This window comes from Asterias amurensis, chromosome 22 (assembly GCF_032118995.1).
Source record: "Asterias amurensis chromosome 22, ASM3211899v1".
NCBI lineage: Eukaryota > Metazoa > Echinodermata > Asteroidea > Forcipulatida > Asteriidae > Asterias > Asterias amurensis.
The window spans coordinates 2,387,154-2,404,973 of record NC_092669.1 but is presented as its reverse complement, the minus strand read 5'-3'; the positions used below and the strand labels follow the sequence as shown (position 1 = coordinate 2,404,973).

General features: G+C 40.0%; 1 protein-coding gene across 4 annotated transcripts in view; it reads right to left on the bottom strand.

Annotated features, from left to right (window-relative positions):
* LOC139953746 (oxysterol-binding protein-related protein 8-like) overlaps positions 1–17,820 on the bottom strand; it is a 61,547-nt gene that overhangs the window by 30,470 nt on the left and 13,257 nt on the right. For 2 of the 4 annotated variants that reach the window (XM_071953287.1, XM_071953286.1), the window contains exons 1-2: positions 15,526–16,471; positions 14,626–14,718 (exon numbers count right to left, since the gene is read on the bottom strand). In XM_071953287.1, the coding sequence (XP_071809388.1) occupies positions 14,626–14,718; positions 15,526–15,748 (316 nt within the window). In that variant the 5' untranslated portion in view covers positions 15,749–16,471. Of the gene's footprint in view, positions 1–14,625; positions 14,719–15,525; positions 16,472–17,820 lie in introns of those variants that run through there. The other 2 variants (XM_071953288.1, XM_071953292.1) reach the window with 1 other exon arrangement.

Sequence of the window (17,820 nt, the reverse complement as noted above, 5' to 3'; positions counted from 1 at the left end):
AGGTTTCTGTGGTTACAGATTTCTGTGGCTACATTGTGATCCAGATCTGGTTTGTGCATTATTTAGGGCAGAGAGATGGCCCATAGAGTTTAACTGATTAATTTAATTTATTTTAATCTAATCCTCGCCCCAGTTTTTCTTTCCATTACCATTTGACTGTTCAAATGTTTGAATTTGGCCTCTGGCAGCTAGTAAATTTGTGTGTGTCTGAAAAAAAAATCAAACCATTTTTTTTAGAGTCCCCCAAAAGATGGCGACACATTTGAACAAGAACAGTTTGATAAGTAGCGAAAATTCCCACAATGATACATACCTGCGTGACTTTTAGAGCGCCCTCTTGGGGTTCCCTCAATCTTCAGCCTCTGTAACATCGCAGTGGTCAATAGCAGTGGTCAAAAGGAGCTCTCAAAAGCAGTGGTCAATAATATCTAGTTTTGAATACCACCGGTAAGAGCAGTGGACTTACGATTGTTTATTTGTCAGGTGTTTGTAATCCAGGGTGAAACTTATCAGTGTGGGTCAATAGTACTGGTCAATAGCAGATGATGTACACTACATCCACTTGTTCAAACTTATTAGTGCTACACTGTAGTTGTTTATCATGTTTATAGTAATAATCCATCGGTCGGTAGTGGCAGGCAATAGCACTGGTCAAAAGCCCTCCTAAATAGCACCAGTCAATAGCAGGATGATGTATACTATAATAATCCAATGGTCAATATTAGTTATTAATGCCCTAGGTCAATGGTGGTACAAGTCAAAAGGGCATACTCCTAAAGTCAATAGCACCAGTCAAAAGCATGAGATGTGTTTTTGAAGACAACTTATCCGTGCTGGTTGTATGCTGTGTAAATCTAGTGGTCAATAGTACATGTAGTTACTAATGCCCCAGACCGATGGGGTCAATAACATCGTCTAGGAGATAGCTGAGCAACTGGTGCTGTGGCGTCCGCTTATCAACGGTTTTCCAGTAGTAAACTCAATAGCAGGAATCTCCTTCATCTGCTGGTATTTAATCCCGGACACTTAAATTCCATTTAAAAATCCTGAATCGAAAGATGAGGGCTGGGGGTTCTTCGTTAAAGGCCACCATAATGTGGGCGCAACACAAAAAGACACCACTGAATTGAGGACACTGATGCTGGACTGGGATGCGTGGTTAGGGGGAAGGCGACCATCAGAGGTTCCTGAGATGGCGTCGACTGAAGACAACCTCTCGCTCAACTCGATGTGGAACTTTTTCAGTCGTAATGAATCAGAGCGAGGATGTTGGTGATGCGTGCCACGATGAATTTATAAACGCCCTCGCTAGACTAAATGTCTGGAAGGGAATAGTTAAAGAAATTGAAGCAGCCAATCATGACAGGTGTGTGTACAGTATGACACCGTCTAAGATTGTGCCCCTACTGAATCACGAGGATGTCTTATTTGACCGTTGGACCATAAACCTCTACTCTGCTTCTATCTTTCAACTTTTCTAGACTTCTACTGTACCTGTACAAAGGAAAAGCTGCCTAGTTCTCTACAAAGGAAAATTGCCTTTCTCTCAACAACGAAAGAGGGGAAAAACAGTCTTGCCCTCTTCAAAGAAAAAACTCCTGGCCTTTTACAAAGGAAAACTTCCTTGCCCTTTGCAAAAGAAAAATGCCTTAACCTTTACAGCGGAAAACTGTCATTCTCTCTACAACATTGCAAAGGAAAAATTGCCCTTTCCAAATGACACAGGCAATTCAAGTTTTTAAATGAAATAAGACACGTCTTCAACTGTGTATACTGTATTTTGATTAAAATATTCTACACTACACAAGAACAACCCTCCAATCCAATCTTAACCATCATAAGAAGATGGGACATCCGTTGTAAGGGATTTGCAATTAGCTCCACAGGCTCACAACCTTTTCCACACAACACAGGATACATTCCTTTGATTTGTACATGGTGTCGCCGCAAACAGTACTTACAGTTGCACGTAAACCCTACATACTAACAAACTCTTTCTCCACGGTTGACGCAAGACAGGAAGAGGATAAAACGAGGGTAACACGATCCTTTAAAGGCATTGGACACTATTGATAATTACCCAAAATAAGTATCAGCATAAAACCTCACTTGGTAACGAGTAATGGGGAGAGGTTGATAGTATAAAACATTGTGAGAAACGGCTCCCTCTGAAGTGACGTAGTTTTCGAGAAGAAGAACATGTAATTTTCCGCGAATTTGATTTCGAGACCTCAAGTTTAGAATTTGAGGTCTCGAAATCAAGCATCTAAAAGCACACAACTTCGTGTGAGTTTTTTGTTTTCTTCTTTCATTTAGTTATCTCGCTACTCCGACGACCAATCGAGCTCAAATTTTCACAGGTTTGTTATTTTATGCATATATGTTGATACACACCAAGTGAGAAGACTGGTCTTTGACAATTACCAATAGTGTCCACTGTCTTTAATCCAAGTTTTCCCCCAAAACCCGGAAAATGCAACAACTCTACAGGCTGAGAAGTTGATCAATGCACGCTGGTGGAAAAATGAAGACAACTTTGTCTCCTTGGAGGCAGCACTAATCCAAGAACTGAAGAAAGATTATCACACAGTTTTATTGCACACCTCACATGTAGAAACCAGTCAGAGCACACAGATCATATCGTCCAGCAGGAAACAGGCTCCTCTCAGAGCCACCACTACTCACAACATGTAAGTTTTTCCATGGTGTCGCTGCAAACCTTACTCAAATACTATGCTTGTGTACTAACACAGTCTTCTTCAAGGGTATGTGTACTAACATAGTCTTCTTCACCGTCGACGCAAGACAGGTAGAGGATAACGAGGGTGAGAAAATGACAAGCGTAGCCGCGCCGCACTACAGTTACAATTAGCGGAACAGTGGGAGGGACTTGAGCCAGCTGGCCGATTCAACAGCCTCCCTGTTGAGGGAGTTACGTTACGGTCAGACAGGGAAAGGCCACGTGAGACCGGTGGGACCGAAGGGGATAGTTAATATTGATTGAGACACGAGAGACGGCCCGTGCCCCGTGGTTATACAAGAGGATTATTGTGCAAGGAATTGATAAAACGTTTAAGTGTGTGCTGTATCGGGTGGCTGTTTTTTTGTTGGAAAAAAAGCAATCACTGGAATTTACTTCGCCTTTCAGTTTTTCGATGACACAGTTTTGATCAAATAGCCCTTGGGGGTAAGCTGAGGAGGAGTTGACACGCAGTGACCAAAAATAAACAACCTTAATTTATATCCACGTTTCAAAATTAATTAAGTTCAACTTTAAACAAATACAGACAGAGCTGGTTTTTATTACAAGTCCACAGCTGAATATTTCCACGAAGTGTTTTTCTCAAACCGAGTGAGGTTTGGGCGTGTTATGGTCAAAAGCTCAGCTCAGTATGCGACCTGCCCAAACTAGTGACCTGCCCCAAATATCTATCTGGCTCTGATTGGAGACCCGCCCCAAAACCCTTTGGCTCTGACTGTGCCTGCCCCTAACTGGCGACCTGCCCAAAACATCCCACTGGCCATGCTGGCTCTGACAATCACCACTCTTGCTCTGACTGGAGACCTGCCCCAACTGGCAATCTGCCCAAACTAGTGACCTGCTCCAACTGGTGACCTGTCCCAACTAGCAACCTGCCCCAACTGGTGACCTGCCCCAGCTGGCGACATGCCCCAACTGGCAACCTGTCCAAACAGGAAACCTGCCTCAACTGGCAACCTGCCCCAGCTAGCGACATGCCCAAACTGGTGACCTGCCCCAAACACCACTCTAACTCTGACTGGTAATCCGCCCAAACAACCCTCTGACTGGTGGGCCTCCTACAAAAAACACAAATCGAAACATGGCAGGAATCTTTCCCGGTATCACATAGCTGGAACATATCAGCAAATTTACCTAACTCTGACGTTTTCATTGAAAATGAGAAACATTTCAAGTACAGCACAATGAGCTCAGAGAAAACAACAACAAGCGACCCCCCCCCCTTCCCCGAGGCATCGACAAGTGACGGCACAGTAAATATAGATCAAACGTGACAATCTCCATCTTCAGATAGATTTATGAGGAACTCCGACTGAAATGCTCCAGTATGAAATATCGACTGCTTAATTGGAAAAAAACCATGAACCAGCGCGCTGTCCTACAATTTGCTGAGATTTTAGAACTACTGTAATTGAAGACATTGGCCTTTCTTCGGCCGTGTTTGAAGTAGTGGCTACAGCTAGACATGTACATGTACGGCTACGGATGGATTGCCACACCCTTAGCATCATCCTTGGAAACAGTCCTAGCCGTATTTTCAAATCGGCAAATACTCAAAATAATCAGAATTCTTCTAAAAAACAAATTCACTTTCATTATGGCCGTTTTATCAGAAAAAAAAATCCTGGCTATAAACCTTGCTCACAGTTATGGGTGAAAAACAACATGACAGCGATGTAATGAAAAAACTTTGATAATCATCTGAAGAAGTGACACCTGGGGTTTGCACTTTGCCATTAAGACTTCTGGAACAGTGCTAGAGAGCAGCGTTATCACAGAATGATCTTTGGAGTAATGCTGATCAATAGCAGATTCACATCAATGTGTCAAACACACATCTCCTGAGTTAGTACATGTAAGCTACTACATGATAACAGCCCTATTTACTTCTGTCATGTCTGTGCACAAACACAATCATAGGTACCGGTACACATTTTGTGTGTGACAATTTAAAGGCAGTGGACACTATTAGTAATTGCTCAAAATAATTATCAGCATAAAACCTCACTTGGTAACGAGTAATGGGGAGAGGTTGATAGTATAAAACATTGTGAGAAACGGCTCCCTCTGAAGTGCTGTAGTTTTTGAGAAAGAAGTAATTTTCCACGAATTTGATTTCGAGACCTCAAGTTTAGAACTTGAGGTCTCGAAATCAAGCATCTGAAAGCACACAACTTCGTGTGACAAGGGTGTTTTTTTCTTTCAAAGTTATCTCGCAACTAGTGTCCACTAAGGGCACTGGACACTATTCGTAATTGTCAAAGACCAGTCTTCCCCCTTTGTGTATCTCAACATTTTGTGCATAATATAACAAACCTGTGAAAATTTGAGCTCAATTGGTCGTCGAAGTTGCGAGATATTAACGAAAGAAAAAACAACCTTGTCACACGAAGTTGTATGCTTTCAGATGCTTGATTTTGAGACAACAAATTCTAAGTCTGAGGTCTCAAACTTCAGAGGGAGCCGTTTCTCACAAAAACCTGCTTTGCACAGGAAAAAGTTAACACTTGTGCCCAACTCTTTTTTTTGCTAAGCAAAGAGATTTGGTGAGCAGTATTTTCTGCTATACATTAAAACAGCTTTATGACAAAGGGCCCTGAACTCACTGCAAACATATACTCCTTCCGAGGCAGGTAGACTAAATTTGGTTTTCAACCATGATAACCCAATGAAAATATACAAACCACAGACCTCATAGCAAATTGAAACGAATTCACCGCATAGATTGTTATGTTGTTTTTCGATTATTACCAACCACAACATGCCTACTGAGCATAAAGTGCATGGGTTTGCGCAAATAAAGAAAAAAAAATCAAACTCGCACGATGGTCTTCGGGCATTGACTGCATTTGAATGTTTTTGCAGAAACCCTGACGGTAATCTACGAAACATATCATTCAATCAATGGGCTATTTCACTCAAGTGTTTACTTTCACCTGTTGGCTTCCTACGAATCAACACCTTAGACTAGACTGTTGAGACGATATTTACCTATGAAACGTTCGGACTGATTGAAGAAAAATCAAGCTGTGTTATTCTAATGATCTGCTACAGGAAATCACTTACAATGTACTTTTTGTGTCATCGAAAAGAAAAATCAAACTCGCTCGATGGTCTTCGGGCATTGACTGCATTTAGATGTTTGTGCAGAAACCCTGACAGTACATAATCTACGAAACGTATCATTCAATCAGTGGGCTATTTCACTCAAGTGTTTACTTTCACCTGTTGGTGACTAGACTGTTCAGAACAATATTTACCTGTGAAACGTTCGGACAGATAGAAGAAAAATCATGCTGCATTATTCTAGCGATCTGTTACAGGAAATCACTTACAATGTACTTTTTGTGTCAGCGAAAGACTTCAACTTATATATAGGTTTTCTCGGTCAAATTCAGCAAATGTGCAGTCAATTTAATTTTCATTCGTTCAAATTAAAGTTGTTTTGCCTCTCCGCTTGTAACTGCGTTTCAAATTCAGAATTCGGCCATTCAATTTGGGTTTGAGTCGAGTCAAATTCCTTTAGCACTCTGTTCAATTTAGCGTATCGTCATTCTTTTTTGTGACACACACTCCTCAAGAAGCATCTGCAAATTTGAATGCTGCTTTGGTGAATTGTTAAATTGAATGATTATTTTGTAAAATCAAATGACGCACGAAATCGAAAGACCCTTTTCAGTTGCATTCAATTTCGCGCGAAAACAGAATAGCTTGGTGGTTAAATTGGCTGCTCATTTTCCGAAATTGACCGAGAAAACCTATACTCTGTAGAATGAAAACAGATTTAAAACTACCAATCTCTTCATTTATTTGATTAAAGGCACGTGTATACCTTTGGTTTTCGGAATCGTTTCAAAATTTTCAAATCAACAAAATATTTCAATCCACAATTCAAAATAACTAGATTCAAGAAATCAACCATATTAGTCACATAAAAAAAATAGTGCAATCGACAATTAAAAATCAAAAATTAAAAATCAACTGAATTATCATAAGCGAAATATTCAAAACCAACAATATACCACGGAGTTATTCACCATCGAAATGAGAGAGAGAGGTGGAAGCAAAGAATTTACCCTTTCATCAGAAATCCGTAAAAAGCACCATTTCACATCTACAACAAAAATGCAGTGTCATCTTTCTATCGACTCCCTTTCATGAAACAATCTATATTAAGAAATTATGTCCCAAAGAAAATGATTGATTTCCAAGAACGCCTGGCGTTGAATTACTCCTTCGATATCCTTTATCCTAAACGGCTTTGATCCTTTCCTTTGATGAAAACAGAGATATTTGAGGAAAGGGGTCAGACGCCAATCACATTCAATAGATCTGAGAGAAACCAGGTTGACAACAAAAATCACGGATGAAATCTTTTCATCGGTGAGTCGATAAATTCTTCGGTGCGAATCCAAGAAGACAATAAACTTTAAAACCACTCAGCAGATCATAAAACAGGCATTTCTCGATCGAATATCAAATTCAACATTTGGGAAAATTCGATATCGGATAAAACGAGTTTTCATTACCAGGTATTCATAATTTTAAAACATGAAGATTCTGTTGTGAGAGTTTCGGTAAACTACATGTATGAAACTCTGTCCTTGCTATATAAAAAAAAAAAATTGAAGACAAACTTGCAGACATTTGCGCAATAAAAAAAGACAAATGAATAAGTGGTGCTAAGCACAGATTTTGTCGAGCACACATTTTAGAAGCTTTTACAATTGATCGGAAGAATCCAGAGAGACGTGAAAATACGCAAAATCCTGCTCCAGAAGACCGGGTACGTGTATGCTCCCAATGGCTGCTACCCACACAATCAATTTCTCTGCTTGATTTCAAACAAGGTACAGAGCATCTACAATGCTGTCCCTTATTTGTACTTCTGATAGTTTTTTTCTTCTTCTTCTTTTCTTCCCACATCCCGTCGTAGATAGATTTGAGCAAAGAGCCAAGAGCTGGCGGAGAACGATCACGTTACATCCTACTAATCTCCGCCGCTCACAACCAACGACGCAATTAAAAACCAAAATCAGATTTGAGCAAATTAGGCTTCCACGGTTGCCTCGGCAACAGGGCAGCCAGATCCTGTCTCCACAGACGAATGTTTCTCACACCCAACCATGATGACCTTTTCAAAAGAAAATGAACCACTCTCTTTTGACAATAAAAACAAAGAAAACAAAAAGGAGAGAAAAAGAATCACGTCTTCATTATCGCCATAAATCTCCAATTACAATTTTGTTCAGAGGGTTCCCGTCAGACGAATTCCCGTTTCCATCCAACGAGATCAAGAAGTAAGCCCCTCACAGCGGGATCAGGTTCTTCTGCTTCAGTAAATAAGACATCTTGGCCTCCGCTTAAAACATAACAGACAAAATACTCCACAGTTGCTCCACCTCCACACGAAAAGCTTTTGTCAAGACTGCGGGTTTGACGGAGCTGAACATCAAGTTGTCCATCAATTTAGGATCGCTCAGGAAGATCTGTTCTGATTGGCTGAAGGGGGGGGGGGGGGGTGGGTGAGGCTCGTCACTAGCAAGGATGTGGACAATCTTTCTAGAGTATCATGGGGCAGTGGTTGATTGCATCTTATGAATATCTGTCTTGTGTACACACGGCGTTGGGCAAAGTTCAGTCTTAGTGCATGGAACCTGTTTGCAATGAGCAACATTTGCTCGGCTGAAATGTGCAGAGATCCACCCTTAAAATTGATCAGTCAATTAATTACTAGGATCTGCTTAAAAATAGTACACTCTGAAGTCCTGTCATTTCTACTTAATTGAGTTTCTTTCAACAGTGTTCATACAAATAAAGAGGTATTTGGCCAGTCGCAGCGACCTTGTTATAACAAGTGTCCACTGTTCATTTGATTGGTACTTTGGCAGATACGACTCCCTGCTAAGCAAGCCAATTTACACGCTTAGTAAGTTTGTGCTCTGGGATACAATATGGATTATTTCTGCTTGAAATTAGCTGGGAACCAGTTATAAAAACCTGTACATTTAATTGAACTTTTAACTGGTAACCTCTCTCTTTAATATGCCTGTGATTTTTTTTCACACTAGGACTCAGGAAAGTACTGAGTATACACACGTATAAGGCTAACACACATCGGTGTATGGGTAAAAACCAAAATTAATGTTCTTTATCCCCAAAGCAAATTTAACATCAACCTCTCTCTGCACAAACAAATTTCTTTGATCAGCAAATATGGCTGGCAATAAGGTTTCAATAAATGAAAGAGGATTGTTTGATCATTCAATACCATTCAAATTGGTAATTAAAAAAAAAGAAAAAAACAAAAACATACTTGAAGGGAAATAAAAGCACTCGCTTTCCAACAAATTGACTGATGCGGCAAATAAATTGTGTTGAGTTGTTTTCTAGTCACAGAGTTGCATGCATTATTCTGAGTACGTCATAAATTAATCCAATGCTCTGGACCAAATTTTAGAGCAGACAAATTTGCTTGACAATTTGTTTGCCAGCAGGATACCAGTTTAAGATGGCCAGTGTATGCCATTGTGACATAGCACTAAGGCTGGCATGGCTGGTAACCTTATTCTGGTAAACATAAATCTGTTGTGCTTAGCTATTCTCTGTGCTTAAGTACATGTAGCTCTACACACTGAATGCATTTGAGCCCTTTTACTTTCCACGCAAAGTTCTTAACATGGAGTTCTAAAATCAAACAACACTGGAAAAAAGATTATTACAAATCTAAGAATCTACCCCCCACACTCTATTCCTTCACCCCTCCAACCATCTCCCCAAATTCTTTCAGAAAAAACAGCTACATTGTGACGTGACAAAACTTTTTTTTAACTTTACGACAACCAATCGTTGCCATGACAACAAAGAGTCACTACGAGGGGCCCCAGTTTAAGGTCCCAGCTGGATTTACAAGTTGAAATCTCTAATAATGCGTGTCCGTCACACGAGATTGTTGGCTTTCTCTCGCCGTCTTAAGACAGGGGCCGTATCAAGAAAAAGATCAACGAGTCTTATTAGCAGGGTTTTCTGAGCAGATGGAAAGTCGTCTTGTCAGGCATGGTTTAAGATCTCCTCCACAGGGGAGGAGGAGAAAAGATGCAAGACCAAAAAAAAAAAAAACAAAAAAAAGTTTAGCGTCCTCCCTTTGTGAAAAAAGGAAGGAGGGCCTTTTTTTCCCCGTTTTTTTTAATAACCGCCTGACACATTTTTAATACAAACGGCTGGGCTATTTTTAAAATGAACTTTTTTTCTTGGGTTGTTAAAGTATATCCTTAATTTTCATTTAAAAAAAAAATGGCGAAAAAAAAGGTAGGTAAAAAAAGAAAAAAAAGTAAAGAAAAAGAGGGATTTTCATTAAAAAAAAAAATGGAAAAAAAAAAGGTAGGTAAAAAAAGAAAAAAAAAAGAGGGACGACAGCATGGATGCTAAACATGTTATAATTTTTATTTGGCCTTATCTGTCTTGCTGATGTTCCAAAGACATCGATGATGCGGTCGGACTGAGAGCCCCCCAGCAGTGCTACTTCAAGAGGGAGCTCTTCTCGTCATGGGAGAGGATGGTACGAGAAAGCTGATATGTATCCATGTCCGAGGAAGGGGACTTTTAGACATCCGGAAGTTCCCTCAGAATATGAGGATGGACAAACACATGATGGAGAGGAAATCTTCAAAATCAACATTAAAGGAACACGTTGCCTTGGATCGGTCGAGTTGGTCTTTGAATAGCGTTTTTAACCGTTTGTTATGAAACGCATATGGGTAGAAAGATGTTGTAAAAATCGAATACAATGATCCACAAAAACATGCCTCGAAATTGCACGGTTTTCCTTTTTCCTTGTCGACCATTTATGGGAGTCAAATTTGACTCCCAGAAATGGCTGACTGTGTTAGTTCAAGGGGAAAAGGAAAACCACGCAATTTCGATCCAAATTTGTGTGGACCATTATATTCTACTTTTAAAACATCTTTCCAACCATGCATTTCATAACAAACGGTTACAAACACTTTTTATAGAACAACTCGTCCGATCCAAGGCAACGTGTTCCTTTAAAGGGGAGGTTTCTTTTGTAAACACTCTTACAGGCCTTGGACTCCGCTGTTCAAGGGGTGCAACAATTTTCCTCTGGCACGGGGCTCGCTATGAGAAAAGTGTAGATTTTCAATTGACACTTGCAAAGGGCACCACAGCAAAAGCACGGTTGCCACAAGTTATTTCAAGGCCTGCTCTTAAAACTAATGGCAAGAAAAACTTTCTTGGCTTAGAAGTACAGCATCTTTCAATAGAAAGGGTTTGAGAATTGTTTTATTTCGAAGTAAGATTGTGATTATGGAAAAAGATTTCAGTTATTGTCCCCAAAATTGTTGTTAGAGACTTGTAATCCCCCCCCTCCCCATTTTCATGAGTACTCTATCAATTGGAAAATTACTTCATACACAAAACTCAATGCAAGAACCTTGGAGTCCCTCCTTAAAGGCACTGGACACTATTGGTAATTACTAAAAAAATTGTTAGCATAAAAACTTACTTGGTAACGAGCAATGGAGAGCTGTTAATATCATAAACATTGTGAGTAACGGCCCTCTCTGACGTTTTAAGCCCGGTTCATACTTCCTGCGAATGCGAAGCGAATCTTGACGTCACAAATTCGCAACGAACAGTTCGCAGCAGTTGCCCTCTGCTCTACTCCCTTGCAAATATCGCTGCGAAAGGAGGGTGTGACTTCAAATTCACGTCAAATTCGCTCCGCATTCGCATTTGCAGGAAGTATGAACAGGGCTATACATGTACATAGTTTTTAAGAAAGAGGTAAATTCTCACCCAAATAATAAAAGACTTCAGGCCACCTCTTAAAGTAACTCTGATGACAAGCAGAACTAGCACAGGCATCAATTGATATTAACAACAAGAAATTTGAATGGGTTTTTCTAGTTTTTCACGGGACGGAAGATAGCAGACGGCGCGGCCAAGGTGTGTTTATTCAGCTGAAATCGTTCGTGTCTTCTGCCATTCAAGACACAGCCCAAGGAAATGGGTCACGCTGAAGATCAAAGCGGAGTACGTCTTAGACTTTTTATAGAAACCATCTTAGAAAAACGCGGAGTGCGACAATAAGATTTAGGTCGACCATTCTAATCGAAGAAGGGTACCAGTTACACATGTCCCGAGCATCAATCATTGGTGGATGGAGAGAGTGTTTACTTTGAGAATTAGAGAAAATAAGGGAATTGCGAAACAAAGTGCTGAAGCTGGAGGCGGATTTCTTGAGGAAAGGTCGAGGCACATTTCCAAAACCTTTCTTCTTGAAGGAGTAAACACGTTTCTGTGGCGTTCTTCAAACATTCAAAGGTAAAAAAAGCACACTTCATGGCAAGATTCTCCTCACAAAAGTCCAAGTTCTACTAAACCAGAGTTTTTCCCGAGGCCTACTCTTTACCTTTTCAGTGAAACCACCGTCATGTATTGATCACGCTCGACTTAAAAGGACCAAAAACATGCCTTCTTTGAGACAGATAAACCCTAAATAAATGTTCTCATGCTTAAAGAAAATTTCTTTTTTGAGACAAAAATGCACTTCCATTATATATTTTAAATACCCAGAAACGAAAAGCAATCCTTGAGAAAACCTCTCATACTTTAGAACATATTTTGTGCATGAGAAAAACATCATAAATTGTCCTTGAGAAAGTTTCTTACATACATGTAGTATGCACGTATGCTTGAAAAATAACACTTAAATGGACATGGTGCAGGCTCCCTACGATATAATCTCAAAAGTTGACAAAATTTACCAGAGATTCTGAGAGAGATGGCTGTTGTCCAAACATGTACAGGTTTCTGTGGTGTTCTTCAAACATTCAACATGATCAGAGGTAAAAATGCACACTTTGTGACAAGATTCTCCCCAGAAAAACAAAAAGAATTACTAATAAAACCAGTACTTTTCCCTATTTTTTTTTTTTTTATGCGTGACAAACATGTATTTATAAATACAAATACTGCAAACGGAGAGCATTCATTGAGAAAAATATCTCACACTTCCATGACTTAAGAAGATTTCTTGTGCTTGTTGTACAAGATTTCCCTCAACACTTCCACCTCAACACAACCAAATCCAAGAGTCATTTTACTACTTATTTGCTCTGCGCATGTAATAAAATCCTGCGGTATACAAAGCATGAACATTTACAAATTGAAAAAGTTAAATTCTAATCCGGCCAGGTCCGTTAATTCGTCTGCACCCGATTCCCTGACAGGAAAAAGCGATCTAATTTTAAGGTCAACAAGGAAGAGTCGAGTATCCGATGACACGAAACCTGAAACCCGCAATCCAATTTGCGAGAGTTTGAATGAATCAAATCTGTCGTAGTTAGTCGAAAGCGGATGAAATTTTTGATGGCGCTGTGATCTTTCTCGGGGGTTAGGGACCGTGGCGCTTGAGAGAGGTGTTAGACAATTTGCTGGCATTTAGCCAGTGGAGAACTGTTTTACCACTGTTAAGGGACCTCTTGCACCGTTTCCCACATTTTGAGAGTCAAATCATGTGTTCAACAGGATGAGCTATGCGCGTTGTACAAGCGTCTATGCGGGAGGATTTTAAGTACATTCACAAAGCCAAGATGTCTCCACAGGGATGTAAGTGTACAAAGTGTGGATCTCAGGACGTGAAAAAAAAAAAGGTCCTCATAATATAACACTATGTGGACTTACAAAGGTCCACAAAGTGTCTGTCATTTAAGTGTAGGGTTGAAAACATTCACAAAGCCAGGAAAGAACAAAAGATGTCTCCACAGGGATGTAAGTGTACAAAGTGTGGATCTGAGGACGTGAACAAAAAGAGGTCCTCATAATATAACACTATGTGGACATACAAAGGACCACAAAAGTGTCTGTCATTTAAGTGTGTGTTGTATTGTCATTTACATGTAGCTAGATGAGAAAGACTCTTGCTATGGTTGAATACCTGACGCCATTAACAGTTCTTGGAAAGAACAAAAACAATCCTAAATTCAGGAAGAAATTCCGACAAATCTTAAACACTGGAAAACCTACCCAAGACTCCCCGAAACTCAAGTCACTCCTATAGCATTTCATTCACCTGTCATTCTTAAAACCAACTGATCGATCTAACTGTACTAACATGACTAACCCCTCAAGGCAGTATCAGGCTCGGAAATCTCGATTGCTCGATTTCCAGAAAAACTCCTTGACAGATAAAGCGCAAATGGCACAAGCATTAATGTTGACCGGTCATGCAAAGTACTAGGAGTACTCTGTGAAGATTCATATCCGTCAAGTATTGATAAAAGGTGTACATGAGCACGTTAAATACAACACTGCAGAAAATTGAGCTTCAGCAAATCCATCTCCTACGCACAGGCCTACAGTACATGTATTGGTTTTCTCTCGATGATTTTTGTAAAGAAGAAATTATATTTATATAGGGAAACTGACTGGGTAGACTATAACTATTTAGGTTAAAAAAAAAAAAAAAAAAATAACTGCGACAGGACCAATGGCCTCTGGATACTATAACAGAGCTATCCAGCCCTCTGTTGGCGGCCAAACAAAGTTATTTACTAAATAGGGAGACCGCCAACATACATGTAGTGATGGATAGCTCAGTTGGTAGAGCACCGATACGTTTATCTGGAGGTCATTGGTTCAAGTCTTGCTCCAGTCAATTCTTTGTTCAAAACCCGAATAATTGTTGTTTGTGAATCGGCCTAAATTTGAGTGTATCATGTTCCAAATTTGCGACTGCAGCTTTTGCTAGGGGTCTTGGTTGGAGCAGCTCAGGCTTTATGCAGGTTAATGTGAAGATTTAGTCACAGTTTTAATATTAAAACATTCAATGGTTCACTGACCTGGCACAGGACTGTAATTGGGTGAAGAGTCGTTGCTGTACATCTCTCGTCCCTCTTTGTCCGAGGATTCTTGTATTGGAGCAAGATTCATTGCTGTTGAGGAAGGAGGATAAGATTAAGTAAGATTAAGAAGATTATATTGGATCAGCTTATCAACATGATCAAGTGTGGTTTGGGGTTCGAATCCAGCTTGACCCTGAGCTGACTCTCAAATCAATGGTCTGAGGTTCATACCCTAACAGACTAAAAAATCACAATGATATGAACACAACTTAACGGTGATGCTTTACTAACCAGAGTGCAATTTCATGGCTCAAAAAGGAACCAAGCACAATGCTTACCAGAACAGGGTTACCAGCCAACATACCATGTCAAATGTACAATTTGTGACTGGTATCCTGCTCATTTCTGCTAAGCATAAAACTATTAAGCAATATTTTCTGTTTTAGAAGATTTATGAAATTGGGTCTCGGGTCCAGTTTCGTTGCTCTGCTTACTGATGAAGTCAGTGCTTACGGATCCTTGTAAGCACATCATTCAGCAGTAAGCGCAGAGCCCCAATGATGGGCCTACACAGTTGCATGGGTCTGCTTACTCTATGTGAAATATCTGCGCTTACGCAAAAAAACAATCCACTCTGAATGGAAGGGGCCATTCAGAGTAATAAATGTTACAAAATTTCAATATTTTTTTCAAAATTCTTATTTTTTTCAAAAGTCCTGGACCTTTCCAACCATCCAAATTGAGATTTGTAAATATTGGTACTGACCCTCCCCCCCCCCATTCATATACATCTAGTGCTCCTGACAGGATTTGAACCAGGGTCCAAGAGGACCAAACAAACCCAACAACCCATACAAATCTTATCACTAGTTATTTCCTTCAGTAGGACAGTATTACCAGAGTGAGTTGAGTCAACCCTTACAGGCTCCTCCGACAGAAACTCAGGAGGGGTAGAAATACTCCGAACTCGACGGGGTGATTTCTTGAGGAAGCCTAGCGTGGGCTTGACATCGCCGGGCCAGACGGCGTCCACAATGTGGGAGGAACTTGGCGGTGGCGAGGAGGAGCTTCGAACTCTGTTGACCCACCTAGGAGATATACTCAAAGGAGGGGAAGACATCTTGGTTTTGGCGGGAGAAACTGGATGGCTTCTTACACTCTCATCTCTATGAGGCCTTGAAATAACCCACGGCAATGACAGCAATTGCTGTGGTGCCCTGTGCTTTTACAAGTTCCAATACACTTTCCTCATGAAGGTGCCACTTAACCAGACAAAATTGCTGTGCCCTTTCAAGAGCGAAGTTCAAGGTCTGCTCTATATCCTGGGAAGATTGAACCGGGCTCGACAGAAAATTTTCTCCACAAGAAGTCGTTGAAGAATCACAATTTTGCAGGCCTGGGTTTGAACTTCGCCAAACAAAATGTGAACGTACACCATCTGATTTAAGCTTTTACTTCAGTCGGTGATGCCAGCTGTAGCCTATTTTTATCCTGGGAATTTTGCACCAAGCTCGGCAGGAATACTCTCCGCTAGAAGACGTTGCAGAATCACAAACCTAGCGGGCCTGGGTTCCAATTGCGCCAAAGATATTGTTCACGTACACCATTAGAACTAGACTTTTGCTTAGTCGATAAGGCCAGCTTACATTGGCTATGAGGAACAAAGTTATCATGAACTACTAGTGGAGAAGACATCAACCAGTACAAATTGCCTTGCCAGATTCTACTTGAATTTTGAAAACAAGTGTCTTGCTCCCAACACATAGATCACCTCATTCTAGCTCACAACTCCAGCGAACGAAAATACTTCCATGGACGGCACAGAGCTCTTTAGTCACTACTAGTCACACCGACTCAAAATTATACTATGCTATAAAGGTTCCACAAAATGTTTTTTTCTAATTGAGCCTCGGAACTATTATCAGGCCTTTTTGGGGTTAAACATTTACCTTTTTTTCTAGTACCCGTGTCAGCAGAGTAAAACACTTTACTTTATAACTTAAAAGAAAACATAACATGACCCCAAGCGACCTTTTTCAACTTTGGACTAGCTTGTCCACCATACACGCTTTGTTTTGCGGTTGTATAATGATAACAGGATGAGAGCAGGATTAGGTTGGATTTGAGGCTATTATGTTTTGGGAAGTGTGGACTTTGTGTTGATTTTTATCATTTAAACATTGTGGCCTTGGACTTGGGGTTATCTTTTTATTCTAATCGCTGACCTAATTCAAACAGTAATTTCAAAGGCTTAGCCAAAAACGGTAGCACTTATCTCCCTGCCTACCTGTTTTGCTTTTTTTAAATCAATATGGAGAAAATCTGGATTAGGAAAAGAGAGCCCGACCAGATTATAAGCCCCAACTAGTTAGACTTGTGGAAGAGTCGTTAAAGCCATTGGACTCTTTCGGTACAGAAAAAAAAGAAAAAAAGTTCACAGATTTACAAATAACTTACAGAAGGTAGTGGTGAAAGACTGCTCTTGAAATATTATTCCATGAAATGCTTTACTTTTTGAGAAAACAGTAAAACAATATCAGTTCTCGATATCGAGAACTACGGGTGTATTTTAAACACATGTCATGACACGACGAAACGTGGGTGCAAGGGTGGGTTTTCCTCGTTATTTCCTCCCGACTCACTGACCGATTGAGCCTAAATTTTCACAGGTTTGTTATTTTATATAGAAGTTGTGATACACGAAGTGTGACCTTTGGACAATACTGTTTACCAAAAGGGTCAAATGTTAAATTATCAGAAGACAAAATCTGAGAAACCTTTCAGACAGAAACCTTTCTAAGATTCAAATTTTGGGGGATAAAACTAACATCTTTTTCCACAACCACATTACTTCATCGTGAAAAGATTCGCAATTTGTTTTGATGTAACAGAAAGCTGTTGTTCTTCTTACCAAGTAAGTTTTATTGTCATTAATAATTAAGAGAGATTACACAAGATGTATTTCCTTTAAGGGGCACGGATTAAGTTGCGACTTAAGCAAGTCATTACCAGACATTATTCAAACCTACATACGTAACTCGCAAATGGCTTATTGGGACGCAGCCTTATATAGTTTTGCAAACAAATTACTCAACCAAGCTTCCACTTTCTTATTAACCAGACATAAACCTATCATTGTTTTTTTTTTCTTTCTGATATTACATGTACAATACTGAATGTGTGGTACATGTT